The 22822-nt window shown below is 37.4% G+C and overlaps 1 protein-coding gene across 18 annotated transcripts in view; it reads right to left on the reverse strand.

Moving 5' to 3' along the window:
• The window catches only part of CAMK2D (calcium/calmodulin dependent protein kinase II delta), a 299674-nt gene that overhangs the window by 59722 nt on the left and 217130 nt on the right, over nucleotides 1-22822 (reverse strand). For 17 of the 18 annotated variants that reach the window (XM_043438236.1, XM_043438242.1, XM_043438230.1 and 14 more), the window contains exons 5-7: nucleotides 19207-19272; nucleotides 15680-15752; nucleotides 4990-5092 (exon numbers count right to left, since the gene is read on the reverse strand). In XM_043438236.1, the coding sequence (XP_043294171.1) occupies nucleotides 4990-5092; nucleotides 15680-15752; nucleotides 19207-19272 (242 nt within the window). Of the gene's footprint in view, nucleotides 1-4989; nucleotides 5093-14671; nucleotides 14745-15679; nucleotides 15753-19206; nucleotides 19273-22822 lie in introns of all 18 variants that reach the window. The other variant, XM_043438243.1, reaches the window with a different exon arrangement.

Consider the following 22822-nt stretch of genomic DNA (forward strand, 5'->3'; position numbering starts at 1 on the left):
TGTTAACACTTCATCGAGGTAGAAAAGATAAAGAAGTAACCACTATGCAAGAAATGAAGTGATAATCCTAAGTGTAAATTATTACAAACCTCTTCTGGAGACTAAAATGCTAAGAGATACTTGCTCCTATTTAGCACAACTGTCATTTGAGCAGTCGGGGATCCTTACCCCTAAGAATAGTGAAGCCTACATCTACAAGCACAAATGTTAAAACAGTGCACTTTACAACATGTTCTCATGAATACAGAAATACTGAGGGTAAGACAAACTAGATGTTCTTTAGCATGAGATTAAACTCCTAAATCTAGTTTATTATGAGATAAACTATCAATGGGAATTTAATGAGAGTTAGCCTTCCTTAGAGACAGTGTATGTTTCTCATTCTGAAAAACCAACAGGAATACCAGAACAGATCAAAGAGAAAACAGAATTACTTACATGCAGAATCCACTGCAACATACTGCCACTAAAAAACCCTTAATATTTAAACAAGAGACATAATAACATAATAGCAACCAAGCAAAAGAATTCGTCCATAAGAAATAGATCATGGCAGTTATCCTTTTTTCCTAGTAGAAAAAAAAAGAAAGAAAGAAATGGATTGCAAACAGCATTTCCAATCCCACAGGAGAAACAGATTATTCTCTTTGGTAAATCTTCTAGTTTACCTTACACATGTGTTACAGGGTGCTACTACTTCTAGCCTTTTTGGCTATATATAAAAAAGACAGAAAAAATAACATGGGAAAAACAAATATTTGATCTTGAAAATAAGGAAATAACTGAACACAATAGAGAGCTTCTAGAGTGGCTTGAATAGTTTAATTTTTATTTGGAGTAGACCTCAAATTTATTAAAATAAAACTATGTAAAAGCTTGAAACTCTGGCATTACACATAATGAAGAAAGAGTTCTGCTTTTTTCTTATTAAAATAAAAAGGTTTCCCACTCAAAACCTTTACATCTTTTAAAACATAAAATTAATCAGTCAAATACATGAGACTATGGCAGAAAATGAATAAATATAAAAACAAATCATTCATACTAAAACATGCCTTTCTTCCTAAAACCTAAAATATATCAGGCAATATCTCCAAAAGAAAGGCAGTACATCGCATTCCCTTGACTTAGTTATCCATGCGGATTCACTGACATTTGAGTTGAATGCGCTCAGTTGCTCAGTCATGGCTGACTCTTTGCAACCCATTAAAAAACAACAACAACAACTTTAAAAGAAAGCTAAAAAAAGTATTCTCCTAAGCTTAGAAACTATGTTTTTTTATACTTTTAAAATGATTTTCTTAGACCTTAAAATGCATCTTTTAAAAGTCATTACCCTAATAGGTATCTTAGCAGGAACTTAGCTGATTATCACCACACCAAAGAAAAAAATGGGAATTTTACTCCCCATCTGTCATTGTTTCTCTGAGACCAGTTTGCCTTGAGAAATGAATTATCACAATTTGAAAATCTGTGTACTTTTATATGGATGCTATTGCTTTCACCAGCCTGATATTTAGTCATTCACTCAACAAGTTCTACTGTGTAGGCTGGTTCTGTGACATGTTTCATTCCAAGACAGTTTTGAAAACCTACTGAACAGCTTTGAAGACCCAGGCATATTTCAATGGTCTACTTCACTCATCTCATAACAGCCTCATGAAAGAGTGTTTATTATTTCCATCTTCAGAAAGGACACTGACCTCACAGAGTTAAAGCGACTTGCCTAATATTATGTAGTTGTTAAGAATCAGAGCCAGGGTATCAGCTGCAGTATTTTAATTCAAAAAGCAGAAACTTTGTACTACACATAGTCCCTCAAACAGCTTGTGATCTAGCAAAGAGATGAAATCTCACCCAAACAAGTGAGATTTCAGGAGCTCAACTTCAATACTTCTATAAGCATCATCCAAGTTGTCAATGTTAAATTTGATCCTTGGCTCTGTAATAAGGCTTCTGGCTTATTCCTGACATCCAATTATCATCTTGTACATAGTTCCGGCAATCACATCCCTGAGCCTAAGTCCCTTTTTTGGCATCTCGTGAAGTGGGGTCCTGCTTTGTTCTAGAAAGGACTAGAGTTCTGTCTTGGAACCCAACTTGCAGGATTCTGATTTCCTCTAAACAGACTCCCTTAAAATTTAGGGTTCCTGTCCTTTCTGCTTGTTACCTGGAACTTGCTTGCTCCTGTGTTCTTCTTAGTTCAAGCTGTCTTCATGCATAATTTGAACTTCTGCTTTATCTTACCTGGTTCCTTGCCTGCAGGCTATCCTTAAAGCCATCCTCCTACCAAATAGTTACTCAACAGAAACCTGATTATGTCCTCCTCTAACTCAAAAATTTTCACCAGATTCCTAAATCTAAGATAAATGCTGAATCCTTCAAAAGAACATAAAGTCCTTTCCTACTTCATCAGCTCCCCATCTCAGTATACCTTCTACTTTAGCTGTAATCAACTTCTCACTATTCCTGAAACAGAAAAAAACTATTTCATGCCTCTGAAATTTTGAATGTGTTGATCCCTCTGTCTGGAATGCCTTTATCGCCTTGCATGCCAGTGAACAAAACTCCCATTCAGCCACCAGAAAGGGGGAAGCCTTGTCCCAGTCACTGAAATTTCCACAATTCTTCTCTTGTGCTCCAGATCACCTTACACCTGCTTCTGTTAACGGTGCTTCCACGCTGCCTGCTAAATACTTACTGATTCGCAAGTATGAGTATTTTGAAGGGCAGGACCTCCTAATCCATTTCTGTATCTCCAGTGATTTGCTCTGCCCATCTCTGTGACAGCCCCACGACTTCCTATTGGATCCCAACTCCTGTAAGTGTATGTTCTTTATCAGGGTCAATTATACTCTTTCCTAGGATAAAACGATGTCTCTGAATCTCAGATTTATAGCACTAATTCTAGGTCTTGCCTCTTTTCAGTTTGCAGTTAACAGGAACAGCTTTGTCCAGTTACATGACAAAGTATGCCACAACAAATGCCAAATTTGGAGGTATTAAGTTCACTTGGTAGGTAAGGACAACCTTAATGTAAAAGGCCGTATTCAACAGAGGTATGAGAGACAAGGATAGTGGTCAGGCACTACTGAAACAGGGCCGGCAGCACAAAATGAGATCCTGAGTTAGGCTGCCTTCAGAGGCGGGGAATGAGGCTGTCCCACCGGCCACCCCCGTTAAGTGGCTGGGGCAGATGAGAGAGAGATGGGGAATCCTGGGAGATCTGTGTACTTTTCAGTACATGTGTATGTTTAGGGATACAGAAAACTACTTGTATAGAAAACAAAAGAAGTAAGCATTTCTTGAGCTCTCTTTCTATTTGTTGTTATTGTTTAGAGGACAAGCAATTCAAACTGAAGGGCATTTTGCCACTGGCCACAACATGGATAGACCTAGAGACTGTCATAGTGAGTGAAGTCAGACAGAGACAAATATAAGACAGCTTATATGTGCAGTCTAAAAGGTACAAATGAACTTTTTACAAAGGAGAAGTAGAGTCACAGATGTAGAAAACAAACAGAAATTTGTCTGGGGTGAAGTAGTGTGACATATACACACCACTGTGGCGCTAGCGGTTAAGAATCTGCCTGCAAATGCAGGAGACGTTAAGAGACAGGGGTTTGATTCTTGGGTCAGGAAGATCCCCTGGAGGAGGGCATGGCACCCCACTCCAGTATTCTTGCCTGGAGAATCCCATGGACAGAGGAGCCTGGGAGCTAAAGTCCATAGGGTCACAAAGAGTCAGACATGACTGAGGTGACTTAGCATGCATGCACATACACACTGCTATTTATAAAATAGATAACTAATAAGGACCTACTGTATAGCACAGGGAACTCTACTCAATATTCTGTAATGGCCTATAGGGGAAAAGAATCTAAAAAAAGAGTGGATATACATATATGTATAGTTGGTTCACTTTGCTGTACTTCTGAAACTAACACAACATTTTAAATCAACTATGAAAGTGAAAGTGAAGGCTTTCAGTTGTGTCCGACTCTTTGCGACCCATGGACTGTAGCCTACAAGGCTCCTCCGTCCATGGGATTTTCCAGGCAAGAGTACTGGAGTGGGTTGTCATTTGCTGCTCCAGGGGATCTTCCCGACCCAGGCATCGAACCCGGGTCTCCCGCACTGCAGGCAGATGCTTTACCCTCTGAACCACATGAACTATATTCCAGTTCTAATCTCAACACACTGGCAGTGAGGACAGAGGCAAGGCGGCAGCTTGTGGAGATGTTATATTTTAGGACGCTGCCTGAAAAGTGGATTAATACTCAGCAACGGCAGAAAGAGAAGCATAAGAAATTCAGTGGGTAAAATAATTTATTTATCAAAACAATTCATAAACCTGAAATACTATAATCCAGAAATATTTAATACCATAATTTAAATTTGTTTAGAGTTAATCTCGTCCTTACTTGCAAGGAAACAGAAATTTCATAATACAGAAATTTCAAAATTGTAGAGCAGAAACTGGCACTTTGAAAAAATAGAAGATGAAACTCACACACACATATATAGACTCATAACACCATATATTATATAAATTTCTCTCTATATGCTTTATAATATTTTTAAAACTTAATATTGCTAATCACAAAATATGCAAAATGCTGTGCAAATATTTCCAGAGTACCTAGTTACATAGGAGATTTCAGCATCAAGTGAGGCTGTATTTGGACAATCAATTTTCTCTCAAATAAAATACTCTTTGAATACTGCAATCCTCCTATTAATTAATACAGCACCCATTTTTCATCAATTCTTTAAGAAAAAAGGTCCGTGTTACTGCTCTTCTATTATATTTCCCCTTATTTTTAGACTTATACTTTTTTAATGTCACTAAAATTAGGTACTTATAAAAGTCCACTAACTTAAGACTAGTCGAGTTGTCAGAATGAACGTTTCCGTTTTGCTGTGGCTGGTAAGTGGGATGGGACTGCGGCCCAGAGAGTGCAAGCAGCATGGGGGGGCCCTACTCACCGAACCACGCCTGCTGATCTCCTTGGACCTCTATGGCTAGGCCAAAGTCGGCGAGCTTCACAGCGGCTCCCTTGGATTTGCTAGCTAAAAGCAAATTCTCAGGCTTTATTTAGAAAGAAAAGAGAGACTGATGTGAGAATCTATTTTAAGTGACTCTTCAAAACTAACGTTTTGTAAGATTAGGAGAAAAAAAAAATCATGCACTGTCCTCTCTCCCGGAGACTGTCATTCCTAAATCCCAGGGAAAATATGGTTAGAAAATGATTACAAATGATCATGTGGGCAGGCTTCGGACAGATGCATGTACGTCCTGGAGAGATACTGGGCTGATGAGAGTATCACTTGGGGAGAGTTCAAATGAATGGGAGCACCTGTCTTGACCTGCTCACATGCTTCCAAGTGCTGCTTGAGGTCCAGACTTGGCCACGGACATTGGCTTAGAAGCCTAACAGAGCATAGACATTTTTCAGCAGAAGGGAACTTGGCAAAATGATAACAAGAGTTGGACCAATCTACAGACATTTGGCAAGTGAAACTGTGCAAATTAAATCCTAGTTGACTTCAAGAGTTTGGACCCAAATGTAGTGATTTTCATTCCTCACTGTTTCCAAACAATTTCTGTACAAATTTTGGAGTCTTATTCTGATTATGTATTAAAATTGCTGTCTTTAAGAATCTGTTTATTCTTAAAGGCAGAAAGAGTCTACTCTTACATGCCAAATGTTATAGTTGGCTTTTTTTTTTCATAAGCTAGTTTTTAAAAACATAATGTGTATGTCTTCAAAGTGTGATTCAAAATATTACTTATATATTTATTTTCACATCTCAGAATACTATAAGAGAGACACATTTTAATTTTCTCAGATATTTATCATTACTCAAGGACTGATAACTCAATCCTGGAATAAGGCTGTGTCTACACCACTGTTTTCCAACCAGTCATCGAGACACATTGGTACTTTGAAAATAAGCACCATGACAAATTCTTGACTTTCCCTGGACAGCTTTTGTGGGTTTTAAGAAATGAAGGGAAAAGTTGGTCAGGAAAAGGAGGCCGATTAATGCATAATGTAAATCTATTATCCTTAGATCCTTAGGTATCCGGATGAAAGTTTGTCTGGATTGGTATGTGTATTCCAGAGAGTGGTTCAACATCTTCTAATCTTGGGCTACAACCCAGCAAATTTAGAGGTGTCTCAGACTGAAAAAAGTTGGGAAACAATGGACTCTCCAAATGCCAAAACAACTGTATGAAACATTTAAACATTCCGTTAATCAAATTGGTTTTGTTTATATATTAACAAACAACTGATTTCCATTTTTTTTCATGAAATTTGCTACTTTTTTCCCTTGCTGAATTAGTCAATTCTGTTGTTGTTTTGACCTTGTGTAAACACAGCCTAAACCAATATTTATTAATTAAGCCAGCCATGCACATTAGCAAAGACTCATAACCAGAGCTCAGAAGAAATTAGCTTAAGTCTACAGGAACTGAAGTGTAGGCAAGTAAGTTTTAATCAAGTACCAGACTTCTTCGGGCTATTGCTGCTCACTGCCATCAGATTCACCACTGTTATGACAAATGGTAATTTTAAGGAAAACTTTATAATGTTTTAGGGCTTACAGGGTTTTTATCTAAACACTAAACACATGAAAACTTAATTTGGATGTTGGGATGAACACGTCTTAAGAATACGAAAGATCTCCATGCTAAAATAACTTTCAGTAAAATCTAACATTTGAAATTACTTGGAATTCTTATTTATCTATCACTATACTATAGTATCTAACCATGCTATATGATTAATATTTAACATTTTATTTTCCCAACTAAAACTTATGGTCACTGGATTTATGTACCTTCTCATTTAATCAAGAAGTGATTGCCAGCTATTAATTTATGGAATAAATACCTTGGAAGAAAACACAAACAATAAATAATAGTTTATTTCTCTGTGACCTTCATATTCAAAAGCATTGAGATGTCAGGGATCTCTGCAAATACCCGGCTGTCTTAATTTGTCAACACAGACTCATTTAGGGAAAGAGTTCCAATTGCTTTAGAAATCACAATCATTTTAGGTCTTTTCAATTTCAAGTGGTATTTAACTTTGTTGACCAAATGCCAGTGTCATCAATGAATAAACTTATAAACAATTCAACGTGCTTTTATTCTTATTAATAAATCAAAAAATTCTGGGCAGTGCTGGGTGCATTATGCCCTTGTACACCAAGTATCTGCTAATTCAGAAGAAAGGGAACGCCTTGGAGTTTTCTGATGCACAGTCTCTGAATGACTGAGGCAAATACTCATACCTAGAGACGATCTCTAAGACCTCCCTGTAGGGCCCTGTGACTTATCCAGGAAATAATAAATCCATCTGGATCCGTGTTTCACCTTATACCCAAGAAGACTGTTCAGCTGCAGTTATGCACAGGAAGAGGCATGCTATTTCAAGGTTACTATATAGACTCAAATATTAACAGCACCGAAATGACTTCATGTTTAAGCGTATCTTTAGGCAAGCCTAAAATACAGAATTATGGAATACAAACTGAAAAATGAGGATGATTACTGACTTTATTAAAGGATTATTTGTTTTATAAAATAGTTTATCACAAGATTGCTTCTAACGGCCAGCTTCAAAAAACATTAAAAATATCACATACTTTTGATTTATAGTCAACTCTTTGGAATATGTTTGTTTGAATAATCTTTTATCATATTCTGCAAGGATACAGGAGACTTAATCACCAAGATTTTCTAAAGCAGCATTTAAACCAGGGCAGTACACATATATCCTGATTTTAATTGCTACCATTTAGATAGCTTCCAACTTAAGAACATATTGCACTACAAAAGTTCATTGGCAAGTTGATAAATTTAGATTATGAATGTCTACAGAAAGTAAGATAATTTGTGGTTATATTCCACAAAAGCTGAAACAGTAGAATCTCTCACCAAATTAGTGGCTACTTCCTTATAGAAAGGGTCACCATTATACCATTAACTGCTAATATTCTACTATTTTGACCTTCTAAAACAAATCAGAAAGGTGAGATCAGAAACTCCAGCCTTCCAACACAACTATGTTTGAACATGGGGGCACAGCACTATGATCTAGATAGAAAAGGAAGACATGGATTTATGTCCTGGGCCTGATTCTTATTAATTATGTGGATTTGGGCTATTCAGACCTTTGAAGCTAAGTAACTAGTTCTTCACCTCGCAAATGAACATTACAAATATATATATTTTAAAATCTTATAACAGTATGTATAAAATTATAAAGCCCCACTGGGTTTTATCACAGGAGTTTGTCCTCTGTAAGAGACATTACGTGCATTAGTGATCAGCAATTACACTCCAGTACAGCGGGCCATTTCAAATGTGTAGAACACTGAATATCTGTAATGAAGGCTCATGACTTGAGAAATGTCTGCATTTCTAAATTAAGTGCAATCTATTATGTTAATATTTACACATTGAGATTACCCCTAGATTCTTATAATGCATCACTGTTTAGATTGGTTTTTAAATAGATTCTACTGACATTCTCACACACAGGTTCCTTCCCCACCCCATTGCTTCCTAATGATGCAGGATTTTCCACGACATCTGGTCTTAGTGTCAACAACCATTTATAGCATATCAGCTGTAATGAGCAGCAACTGCTTGCAAGTTTTGTTCTGTACTTCCATATGGATACAATGGCAACTTCTTTCATCATGATTTGGGGTTTTCTTGAAACTGTTCAAGTATCTCAAAGTACTGAGGCAAGTTTCTGGAATCACTTTCAGAATTGCAAGAGACTTGGGAGATAAACTAATTCAAACCCCTCTTTTTCTAAACGAGGTAGGGAGGTTCAAAAAGATGAAGCAAGGGCTTGAGGTCAGATTTCCTGATACCTTCCTTTTAAATATGTGATTCTGAGGTATAAAAATCATTCTTTTTCAAATGGGAATCCATTCAGTAGATATTTTAAGAAGAATTTAAAGTACTCAAAAATATTTATTACCCATATTCAAATAAAACGTGAAAACTTATGAAAAAGGCATAATTTAATCTTTGCTTCTTAAAAATCTCACAAACATATCACAAGGATTTCTAAATTAGCATTATGTTTATTAAAGAACTGATTCAGCAGAGGTGATGATCATCTTCAATGTGAGTCATATAAACATCTTCACCGTTAGTCATAAGACAGATTTATCTGTGCACATACATGATAACTAGCCAGTAAACTCAAACATATGCAATTTAAGTTTAGTGAAATCATGTGTATTTTACTTTCTTTAAATGTTTTGCTCTTTATGGATATTATAAAACAGCAGGTTATGAGTTTTATTATTCTATATGATTTGATTCTTAGGCCACCCTGGATACTGGCTTTTAAGAAGTGACACAGTCTTTTACAATTTCTTTCCTCTAGTTGGAAAGTGTCAATATTCCAACATGAAGTTCATCAGTCAGTGCTTTGGTGTGTTTGCAGCCACTTCTTTGCCAAAGAAGGTGTGAACAAAACTCCTAAAATTCAACTAAGTGAAATCTTGCATGAATTGAAAAGCCTGAATGTCACGCTCATTCACACATGTGGTGGAGGTCCTTTTGTGCACATGGCACAAGTGACTTTTGCTTTTATTTCCCATGGTGGATGCCTGAATTTATGTACTTAGCATGGGGAGTTTCTAGCTGATGAATGCGCTGTAAGTTTGTGATGAGGAAGTTCTGTTTCTATCACTGTGCACATATGAGCAAGTTCATAAGAATCACTCTGTATTACATTCCTGTTTCTCGATGCACTTCTAACACTGATTATCAGCACACACTATCAGGTAGATTGAAAGAACCAGGGTGTAACCACAGGGACCGCGCCAATCACCTCCTGCTTCTCCACAGCCTGACACACACCGAGTACTTCATGGAGGAGCAGAACGACTAAATGGATTATGGAATTTGTCGCACAGTTTGTAATGTATCTAGATGTACATTAAAGACTATGATATAGCCTTTAAACTTTTTTTTTAAAGATGATTTTGTGAAAAGTGAAGTACTTGTGATTTTGTAATCAAGGAAAATGCAGAAATCACTATTTGACATAGCTACCAATGGTGACAAGGATTGATTGAATGCTTGTCACATTTCCAGAAAATGAATTTCTTTTTTTTCTGGTCATACATTTAATTTTGTGTCTATGAAAGTCTTAAAAATCCTCCCAAATGTCCAGAATTACTATCTTCACTAAAATATATCTATCCATTCTTCTATCTACTTACCTACCTATCGATCTTATATTCATCTACCCGTCTAATGATTTTTCCGTTAAATAACACTTCTTCAGGAGGTAGGCTTTAAGAAGACAATATTTTCTACCAAGCCAATTCACCAGGGCCTATTTGTGGCTAAAAGATTCAGTTGTATGTATGCAGCCTCTTATCCAGAGAGCTGCTCATGAGGCAGTTTAGTAACCACTTCTGGTACACCTTGAGCTGAAGAAATTTTACTACTTTGTGTGAAAAATGGTTATTTGAAAAAGTACAGCTGTATAACTGTCTCTTTTGACTTGCTTCCTTCTGTCAACTGATTCAGAGAAATTGTATTCTCCACGCTCTTACGTGAGAGAACACATCTGACTTGATATTACTTTATTTACTGTGACATCGAGAGTTGTCGCTTTTTACCACAGCCTCTTTTTGACCTGATATATTTCTGGAGGCGGTGCCTGTCTGATGTACTTCCGTCTTTCTGGGAGGAGCAGCATGGATACATCTTCCACATATGTTTAAGTGATCTTTTAACTCATTGGCCTGTATGTTCCATGTATACAGGTTTGTTTTTGTTTTGCTGTGTAATACATGCCTAAACCTAAGAGAGGGCCTTAATAGGTGCTCGAGAAATACTTGATTAATGTTTGTTCTTCTCTTTTGATACCTGAATTTTTAATTATCAGTTCACACAGATATCCCCCCACATTACAGTAATCCTCTCTTCATAAATGATCGATTTTTTAAGGACTCCAAACTGATTGTCTTGATGTGGCCTAAATTAAATGTGGCAAATCCATTTCATTCTTCTCGATGTCTCATTTTCCAAAGGCTGTGGACAACGCCACCTTACTGATTTCCTAAACAGAACATCATCACTTTTTACACCAGTCTTTTGTCAAAATTTATGCTGTTCTCCTACTCTATATCTTAACTATACCTTATTCTCTTCTTCCTAATGATACAAATTTTGTATAGCTCTGAAAAGCCACAGTTGGGGATTATTTTAATCTCTTGATTCACTAAATTTAGACCCACTTCCCCAAATAACTCTCAATGCTGATGGTAAAATGAGTTTCCTGTCACTGTTGTGAACTCTTCTTTGGTCTCTATGAGGGTTTTCGATTCATTCATCTAACTGAACTGAGAAGTGGCAGGGATTAAGCTTGCAGACCCTGGAGCCCAACTGCTTGGGCACAGATCCTGTCTTACTAGCTGTGCCTCTGAACAAGTCCTTTTACTCGCGGTTGCTAGTCTCCTCTTAGGTAACATGGAGACAATCATGGTACCTTCCTCATGAAGTTATTCTGAAGATTCGTATGATAATACAGTGCAGGGTATAGAGCAACTGCTTGATAAATGGCAGCTATGGCCCTTTTATTTTTATTAAGGTTGTGCCTTGATCCAAACCCTCTCATATCCCTTAACTATGGGCCTATAACTATGTCACCACTGCTGGACCTCCCTAAGAGATCTACATCCATTGCCTGACACTGAATGCACCTTAGATGGAAGACTGTGGTCCATGGATCCACTGGATACTGCCTGGGGCTGCCTGGCATGCTGCCAGCATCTCACCACCCTGAACTTTCTCCTGCTGTTGTCTCTGGGACATCCTCAAGTTGCCTGCTATGCCCTAGCCTTGTCTCTAGGCCTGATAAGTTTCCATATGGAGGATTCTACTGTCTAAAGAGCCCCTCAAAGTGGAAGTTATTAAAATATTAAAAAAGAGATCTTCATGTTACCACTGAATCAAAGAGGATATGCTTATCTTCTTTTATTCAACATTAATTAATATATCACAACAGCCTATTTTACTCAGTGCTGTCTTTTAAAGGACAAATGTACTTTTGGTTGAACTTTATTCTTTCCTGAATTGAAGGACTATGCTGCAAGTGTTAACTAGGTACAAGGTCCCACGTCAGGTACTGGGAAGGAACACAAATGGCTATTATGCTCAGAGGAGTCTATAGACAACCGGTACAGTGCTCCTGTGCTCACAGGTGCCCGTGATGATGATAAATGTAATTCATCCTGTGTCTTTATCTCACTGATATGGACAAATTTAACTCTGTCTATTGTACATGAATTAACCCCATGGACTAATGTAGCCCACCAGGCTCCTCCGTCCATGGGATTCTCCAGGCAAGAATACTGGAGTGAGTTGCCATTTCCTTCTCCAGGGGATCTTCCCAACCCAGGGATCGAACCCAGGTCTCCCACATTGCAGACAGATGCTTTAACCTCTGAGCCACCAGGGAAGCACTGTACATGAATTAACATGAATCTTGCCCTGGAAGCAGAAATATATGGCCTAATAATTGTAAGGGCAACATTTGTGCTTAAAGCCTGATAATAGATTTCAGCAGCTGATCTTTTTCATTTTAATATATTGGTAAATGTGTTATTCCAAGCTGTATAGTTATCAGATTATGCATCATGGGCACAGAAGCCACAGATCAAAGCCAGCGACAGAGCACTTAAGCGGCCCCTTGCACACAAGCTTGGGCCTCTGTTGGTAAGTTTATGTCGCGGCCTATTAGGAACTAGACTCAACTGAAGTTTATCCAAGTCAGCGATTTGACAAAAACTAAGACAACAATTACAGAAATTATAACAAGCTTCATCAGAAGTTCATCTCCATCCTTTCCTTAAATCTGAGTAAGAACGGAAAGCAAAAACACTCTTCCCTCTTGAAAGAAATCTGAGGGGTGATGCAGCAGGCTAATTTCTTTTAGTAGTAGCCTCTCTGGAAATCACCTGCATGCGTTTTTAATTAGTGACTTTAGCTCATATGTCAGAAAACATCTTTTCCTTCCCATTCCACAGCCTAGGCTCACTGACATCTCTGATAAAAGTTCCGGTCTTTGAAGGACTCAGCTGAGTTTGGACATTTACAGAAGTGCAATATCAAGACCTCAAAAAATATATTTCCAAAATCCTGGAACAAAATTTGCATTTCTCATCGTGGCTTTAACAGAATACTTATAATTACATAAATGAAGTAAAATATCTCAATAAATGTATTAAACAGTAAGAATAGCACCAACAAGGTGCATGTCTGCATACAGTCACTTAAAAAGGAAAGTAGCACTGTGAGTTCTAAGAAGCAACAAAAAGGGGCACTGTCTTTATGTGGCTACTAAGCAGTTTTTGAGGTGATTGCCAAATATATGAATCTTCAAAGGAACGCATTCTTTTTCCTTTTTCCTGATGGGTAAATTTGGTAAGCGTTGGCAGATGGACACAATTCTACCTTGGTTCTCCAAAAGAACAAGCTCTCAGACTCAAACTGAAATCAAAGGAGGGTTCTAGAAAAGGCAATATTTTGCTTACAGATCACATCTTCAAGTAACTTGCTGTGAATCACTGAAGAAATATTCTTCTAGAACATACAAAATGAGTGGGAAGTACTGTAACAAGAGAAGTATGCCCAGGAGAAACCAGCCTAGGTCCCGAACACGGTACAGTTTAAGAAATTCTAAATTATCCTTTGCCACCTTTGTACTAAAGCCTGGAAAAGGCTGAGGTTTCAAATGAAAAGTCACAGCTCCACAGTGCTCCCATGTGCTATGTTGCCCACCTAGGAATTTTCCTCCATTAAATTTCCAGGTGTAAGTAAAGCTAGAATGCTGAGAGAAGAGGCCAGAGAATTAATAACAAGATGGTCGCCTCTGAAATGTTTAATTTCTAAATGATCTGAACACTTCTCGTTCTCAACAGTTATCAGAAACTGAGTCAAGTCTTAAAAGTATTAGTATGTAGCTATATGTTACATATGTACTATTTGATAATAAGATTTGTTTTACCCTTTTTCCATCTGTTTTAAAACACAGTAGTATCTTGACCCCCTAGAAATATAAGTAAATAAAAAAGCAGGAAGACTCAATGTCCTCAGAATTCCTGGGACTAATGTTAAGGGAAAAAGACTTTACTACCCACATGGAGGCCTTTAACACCAATCTCGTGGGCCAAAAATCTACCTAATATATTCATCTCTATTTACTTTATAATATTGATAACTACTTACAAAATATAGGTACATATAGTATGAGTTTGATCAACAAACATGCCAATGTGTTCACAGAACAAGTTTAAAGAGAAGAGGAGATCATCAGTCCTACTCAAAGTCACATTAGATGCTGTATCCTGTCTTTAGAGAAAGAAAATATAACCACTTATTGTTCATGTTAGGAAATGATTTCTCTCTGGATGAAACGGGATTTATATAAGTTTCAAGTGTGCATTAGAGAAGAGAGAAAGTAAGACAGATTGTGGCGAGGGAGTGTTTTCGTTATGTGTTGGAAAGAGTCCGCACAACTTTATTGCTCACATTTTTGCCTTTACAGGCATAACTGCAGCTGAAGAGTCGTTAGGAATCGTGTGGTGGTTTGTCTTCTCCAAGGGCATTACTCACCTTCAGGTCCCGATGGACTACGCCCATCTGATGGCAGTGTAGCACAGCCTCCAGGATCTGCTGAATGCAATGACTGCATGCAAACACCAGGGGGCGTGTGTTAGTTCCAAGCTTACACTCACTGTCTGTACACCCTCAGAGAGACTGGGTTAAAGTGCAAAACTAGCAGACAACTGGGGTTGCGTTTAAACATCTTCAGTCACGTAAACACACGCTCCAGTAGAGTGACTACTACCTCAGGACAATCAGGATCTTGCCAGATGTGGGCCAAAATGTAGGTTCACTTGTTCTAGAAAAATCCACCTTAAAACTTTCAATTCAGGAGCTCTTTTCCTGATTATAAATCCTCACAGGAAATGAACTGGAACACAAGTATAGTTTTTATAGATTTTGTGTCCCACCTTCCCGCCACACTAAAAAAGCTGTTTCCCTCTTCTCTCCCATTTTTCTTGTATCATTTGAAAGCTGTCACATTAGCAGTCAAGGCTCCATTAAGGTTAAATTAGGATACGTAATGAATTTTTGATAAATCATTAACTTCGCATGCTTTAATTTAGCTGGCAATTATTATCTCTTGCCTGAGGGTTCATCGGACTCAAATGGAGCAATGAGGAACCAGTTGTTCTGCTACAGCAACCCATGGTCTCAGAACAGAAGTGGTGTTCAGCTCTACAGGCGGACATACATCACAGGCCAAGGTTATTTCCAGGCCAATGCTGGACATCTCAGGAAAGCCTGCCCCCAAACCGTCTCCGGTGGTTTACTCCTCGGAACCTTAAGAGCTGCGCTTTCAGTGCTGGCCTTCCCTTTTGCTATGATGTATATTTAGCCTGTAGATGAGCAAACTGGAAGAGGCATCATGCATTATCATGTCATCATTTAGTCATTGTAAGGAAAAGTTGGGAAAGGCACGGGAACGACTGTACAACACCCACCCTCTGCCCTTTCCCCAGAAAAAAAACAAACAAAACTTCCTCTGATTCAGGTTTACGGACTCCATATACTGACCTTCAGGTCCCTGTGCACTATGCCATTTAGATGACAATGATTTACACTTTCTAGAATCTGCTGTATACAATGACTGTAAAGATACAAGGGCAGAATGGGAGGGAGAACATTTTAAAGGCACATAATCACATTGAATACAAAATAAAATGAAAATTTGAACAAAACAAACAAACGAACAAAAATTATATTTTTCACATTTTTTTAGCTTTACACTGGAATTAAATAATGCTGGATAAAGCTAATTTTGGCAGTAACAAAAATGACATTCAACACAGAATTTGTGACATGTTCAGACAAAACAATTTGATATGTGTTTTCTTTCATTGCAACTCTATCAATCATTTGTTTATAGAAGTCAAAATTTCCATATTCAGGGAGAAAATTTTATAAATAATTCTAGGAAATTTTATAAATAATTCCCACAATGTTCTGGGAAAATTCTTCAGTGAAATAAAATTTATGGGTATTTCTCATACACATCTAAACTGTTTAAAATCTGAGGTCACAATTAAACATAGGTGTTGAAACAAGAGGGTAACACAAATGAAGTGGCAGGTGAAACAAGGGTTAAAAAAAAACAGAGGGAGACATTTACCATTTTGACTTAGAAATGGTGCTGCTTATATAATATGTAGTAGGAAAACTAATGCACGTCTCCAGTAACATAAGGAGAATTTAAAGTAAATCCATGGTATTAAAAAAAAAAACCCTCTTCAGGATAACCATACTTTGGGGAAGGAATAAAAACTTGAAAAATAAAAATAAAATTTTAAATCCCCTGGAGCACTGGTGGTTGTTCAACACATTCCATACGCTTCAGTGAAAGAAAACTTATTCCTATGTTAAAATGTACGTGTATGTTACGTCAAATAGACTGCTAATTAAATTAGAGGGAGGACATCATTGGTGGACATCATAAGGTCCCACGAGCTGTCATCTGACACACAGTAACGTAAGACATATCACACTGATGGATTCTGAACAAGGTCACTGTGTGATTCAAACGCAGTATATTAGAGAACTACATTCATTCATTCAAGGATTAAGCAATAGTTTAGCGAGGACATTTTCAATCATTTAATGTACAAAATACTGCTACTCCAAAGTAAATTCTTGAATTAAAAAAAGTAATCACTGTCTATCTGATTTATTACAGCATAAGTGTCACAATGATCATGGTTATGATTTTCTAGCTCTAACTCGATTTAAGTGTACCACTAAAAGAGCTTGAGATTGATTGATTTTGACTATACAGCTTACTGGACTGTTGGTAATTATTTGCTAAATCATATGGCTTTTTTTCCTTCTACAGTAATGTTCACATTATACTTCTTGTTAGGAATACTTTACTCTTTCATCTCAAGCCATTGGTATCAGTTTTTAGTCCTAATGAATAACAGAAAATAGAGAAGTAAAAAATAATTAATATTAAATAAGCTTCACCATATGTTACTAGTGAGAATGAATTCAATTCTTAACTTCTTAAGGGCTAGTACTAAACAGATTTTTACAAGTTACTTGCTCTTTATGCATATGGTTGAGAAGGGAATGTTTCTTTTCCTTAATTATATGTGGGACCTATCCTAAACTGTATCCTACAGTAAATTTCAAAACTTAATATAAGCATGTACATGAAATGATCCAACATTTAGGGTCTATCCTGTTATCTTAGGGCTGAAAATAGTCTCTAATTTCAACCAGTATTTTGAAACACAATAACAATCTGTTTAAAATAACTTTGAAAAGCAAAATAAAGGAAATTTCTTAACTTTTTTTTATTACCTTGATAAAAAAGATTATTCTCTTGGCAAGCGGGAAAACAGTTACTTCCAAGGCTATTCTGAAGTGCTTTTCAGAGGCCTAATGTGAGGATGTGGCTTAAACTGAAGAAGTGATGATTCACACATCGTAAGTGACATGGAGCTTTCTATTTGACTTTGGCAGTAGAAATTCCATTAAAAAATTAAAGAGTGTAGTCAGGTACAGATAAGATTCATAAAATGTCATAAACAGTAACATTAAACCAAGAACGTGAATGAGAAGTTCAGAAGTGAGCCTGGGTATGCATGTGCTACTTTGGAGGGATGGGGGCCTGCTATCAGCTGACTGGTGCCTGGCCAGGCTACCAGGGAGGCAGCAGCCTTAGGAAGCTCTGGGAGCACCGGAGAGAACAGGCAGGCCCAGACCACCATAACCGAACACAGATACCCTCTCCTTTACATGGCTAGTAAGGAGCTAATCACTCATGGCCAGGTTTTTAGAAATGAGTACTGACTACAGAATATATATAAGAAATGCCAAGGAAACTAACACCATGCAGTCTAAGTAGTGTCTCAGCAAGTAAATTAATGTTACTTCACTCCAAAAACATTGCCTTTGTGTAGCCTAGGAAGTCTCAAATGAGACAAAATGTTAGCCATTTTTAACTTCTGTAAAAATGTTGCCAATTAACAAGATTGGGAAATCTTCTTGAACCCTCTGAAGTACCTGAGTAAATATTTTTTCAAGTGAGAGTTCCAAGGACTTTAATGAAATTTCCAAAGAGGTAAATAGTTCATAATGCTTTAAGGAGACCACTGGGGCTTTTGGAGTCTGTTTCTTTTTATGGTCTCTGATTGGACGTGGGCTGTTCATGGAATTTTCTGTGATGAGGGAAATGCTTTATATTTGTTATGTCCAGTCAGTTGCCACTAGGCACTCGTGTAATTAAGCACTTGAAATGGGGCTAGTGCAACTGGGGAACTGAACTTTTTATTTAAAGTAACCGAAACTGAAATTAAAAGTCATATGTATAAACAACAAAGCCCTACTGTATAGCATAAGGAACTATATTTAATCGCTGCTGTTGTTCAGTTCTTAAGTCGTGTCTGACTCTTTGCAACCCCACGGACTGCAGCACTCCAGGCTTCCTTGTCCTCCACAATCTCCCAGACTTTGCTCAAACTCATGTCCATTGAGTCAGTGATGCTATCTAACCATATTCAATATTCAAAAATTCATATTCAATATTCTAACTATATTCAATATCCTGTAATAAACCATAGTAGAAAAGAATACAAAAAAATCACTTTGCTATATTGCAAAGTATTGCAGAAATTAATACAACACTATAAATCAACTATACTTCAATAAAATAAGTTAAAAAAAATAGTCATATGTGACTAGTGGTTATCATACTGGGAAGCCTAGCATCTAGAGACCAGAGGGTTTCAATTTTTTTTTATTCTCATAACTTTGATAAAAAAGTATATTTCTTTATCAGAAGTCATTCCAGCTAGGCTTTAAAAAACATATATATTCTAACTACAGATACTAGTTAAAAGTAAAGTTTACATCAGATTCATAGTTTTTTTTCCCCTCCAAGAACCATCTTGAAAATCCGTAAGAGAGAGAGGACTTGTGAAAAGTCCAAGACGATATTATGAGATTCTCATAATCCTAAGTGCCATGATATATTTGTAGAGATATACTGAACAAGCATCATGTGAGTGCTGAGTCTTATATCTTGTCCAGGACAAGTCACTTACCTGGCATCAGCTTCACTGTAATATTCTCTTGCCACTATGTCTTCAAACAGTTCACCTCCAGTAACTCTGTGAAGACAAACAAGATTACACTAAAAAAGAAAAAACTAGGCATCAACAGATTTGCACCAATGTTGATATAGAATATTTGTTTTCATATTATTATATAAACATAAAGTACAATAAATTATTATAAAAACATAAAGTATATTAAAATATTATAAGACTTCATCAATTCAGTTCAGTCGCTCAGTTGTGTCTAACTCTTTGAGACCCCATGAACTGCAGCAGCCAGGCTTTCCTGTCCATCACCAACTCCCGGAGTTTACTCAAACTCATGTCCATTGAGTTGGTGATGCCATCCAACCATCTCATCTTCTGTTGTCCCCTTCTCCTCCTACCCCCAATCCCTCCCAGCATCAGGGTCTTTTCAAATGAGTCAGCTCTTCTCATCAGGGGGCCAAAGTACTGCAGTTTCTGCTTCAACATCAGTCCTTCCAATGAACACCCAGGACTGGTATCCTTTAGGAGGGACTGGTTGGATCTCCTTGCAGTCCATGGGACTCTCAAGAGTCTTCTCCAACACCACAGTTCAAAAGCGTCAATTCTTTGGCGCTTAGCTTTCTTTATAGTCCAATTCTCACATCCATACAGGGATACTGGAAAAACTATAGCCTTGAGTAGATGGACCTTTGTTGGCAAAGTAATATCTCTGCTTTTTAATATGCTGTCTAGGTTGGTCATAACTTTTCTTCCAAGGAGTAAGTGTCTTTTAATTTCATTGCTGCAATCACCATCTGCAGTGATTTTGGAGCCCCCCAAAATAAAGTCTGCCACTGTTTCCCCATCTATTTCCCATGAAGTGATGGGATAAGATGCCATGATCTTTTGTTTTCTGAATGCTGAGTTTTAAGCCAACTTTTTCACTCTTCTCTTTCACTTTCATCAAGAGGCTCTTTAGTTCTTCTTCACTTTCTGCCATAAGGGTGGTGTCCTCTGCATATCTGAGGTTATTGATACTTCTCCTGGCAATCTTGATTCCAGCTTGTGCTTCATCCAGCCCAGCGTTTCTCATGATGTACTCTGCATATAAGTTAAATAAGCAGGGTGACAATATACGGCCTTGACGTACTCCTTTTCCTATTTGGAACCAGTTTGTTGTTCCATGTCCAGTTCTAACTGTTGCTTCCTGACCTGCATACAGATTTCTCAAGAGGCAGGTCATGTGGTCTGGTATTTCCATTCTCTTTCAGAATTTCCCACAGTTTATTGTGATCCACACAAAGTTTATTGTGATCCACACACATAAAACTCCATAATGGCTGATTTATATTCATCTAAACATTTTCCTTTCTATTTGCTTACACATCACTAGATCCTGGACACACACTTTTCTGTACACTGTAAAAATATTCAGACACATCTCTCATAGAAAATGGTTTCTATGAAGCTCATTAATTCTCTAAATATTAACTAAGGTCTGACAAAGTGTGTGCAACCATTCAGGAGTATTTTCTGAACAGAAAGAGAAGATGATACATATCATGGATGTAGAGTGTGAATTTGCAGGCTGTATTTCTTTGGAGGGAATTGTTTTTTTAAACTGCAATGAACATGTCTTTGTGGGCTAGAGGTGGCCTTCCAAAATGTGTGTCACTCAGGGGCTGAGTGCTCACTTTTCTGTGTAAAAACACCCTGATCTCCTTAGTCCAAGTCTTCACCAGTAAACTAAGACTCAGGTTTTTGCAATGTCCTGGGAGTCAGCGGTGATCCCTTTCCAACTAGGAAGGAATCTATCTGTCTGCCCTTCTTAATAAAGTGAAGACTTTCCCACAACCCAGCAACTGGATTTGGTTACTCCAGGAAGTTCATTCAAATCACGGACTTCGAGGCTCTCTAGTGAAGGCGATATAACTCTCTTTGGGATTCATTTCTTTTCCAGATCTGATAGATATAGATATAATGATTTGAGGCCAGAATTCTTTAAGTGGTGATTCTCTGGCTTAGGCTTTTTTTCTCCCTGCTTAAACAATGTTTTTAAATTTTAAAGTCACAAAATTTTGTAGTAAAATTTTAAAAATATGGAAACATACCAAGTCCTCTCCTTATCTCTTGATCCCAATTCCACTCTCCGGAATAAACTAATTTTAACTTTATGTGTGTCCTTTCAATTTTTTGTAGGTCTTTTAACATTTATACTTCTCCCTTTGCATATGCAAACAAAGAACATTTATCTCACTAAAGAGCAAATTGTGCAATCACAAAAATTAGGTTACTTGTGTTTTTCATTTTACATTAAATCATGGGCACTCTTTCATGTCAGAAGCATTTTTCCCCTAATAAACTAAGTAGTGTGTGTGCATGCATGCACGACTGTGTGCATCTTTGAGAGGATTTCTAAAAGATAAATTCTTATAAGTAAAATTACTGGGTTGAAGAGTACCCACATTTAAAATTTTGTCGGGAAGGCAAACTATGCCAACTTTGTTGGGAAGACACATTATCTTCCCAAATGGTTGCACCTCCAATGCTGTGAAAGTACGGACAGGCCCCCGATATAACTAATGATGGTTATGGTCAGTTAACAAAAATGCCTATCTAATTGGGGAAAAGTTAGCTCACGTTAATAAGAATTTTATTATGCGTGAAACGAATCATTTTCTTGTAATTGTCAGTCATTCGTTCCTTATTATGATCTGACTTGATTTTAAAATAAAATTTCTGTTTTGGAGTTTCATCTTAAAATAGCTAACATTTGTCAAGTGCCTACCATGCGCCACACAGTGTGCTGAGCTTTAAATTCACTGAGAAATCCTCATAATTCATGATGGTTTTACTACTAGTCCAGCTTATTGATGAGAAAATGGAAGTTAAGTAACTTGCCCAATTTTACATACCCCTGAGTGGCCCAGGCGGGCCATCCACTCCACAGCCCACACTCTGAAATCACTACACAGTACAGCTTTTTCAGTCATCACACTGTCCATCTTTCCAGAGGTTTAGAAGGTATGAGTCATTTGGCCAAGCATCGGGTGAAGGTATAAGGCTTGCTGCATGCAAGTGTGAGATAAAATTACCCTAAAATTGTTTTTTTTGTTGCTGTTCTTGTTTTTATTTTTTTGCTTAATAAATTCTGAAACATCAAATGAAAACATTTTCTAGAGATCACCAGTTATTAGTCTCTTCTGTATTTTCCTCTCCTAAATGTAAAGATGTGATACTAAAAACTACAGATTTGAAAGTTTATGTAACTTTCCCCCAGATCCATTGCATTTTGGATATTTGTAAGTTCTTTAATGTTGAAGTTACAACTTTCGATTCTATTGTTTTTAGATATAAAAGGGACATCTAAGATTATTTAAAGCTTCATAGATGCAGATGTAGAGAACGGTGTGGACACAGTGGGGTAAGGAGAGGGCGGCAGGAATTGAGGAAGTAGCACTGACATATGTACACACCATGTGTAACATGGACAGCTAGTGAAGACTGCTGTCTGACAGAGAACCAGCCTGGTGCTCTGATGACCCAGAGGGGTGAGACGGGGGAACGTGGGAGGCTCGAGACAGAGGGGATACGTATATATAGTTATGATTGATTTGCATTGTTGTGGGGCAGAAAC

This window comes from Cervus canadensis, chromosome 19 (assembly GCF_019320065.1).
Source record: "Cervus canadensis isolate Bull #8, Minnesota chromosome 19, ASM1932006v1, whole genome shotgun sequence".
NCBI classification, from domain to species: Eukaryota; Metazoa; Chordata; class Mammalia; order Artiodactyla; family Cervidae; genus Cervus; species Cervus canadensis.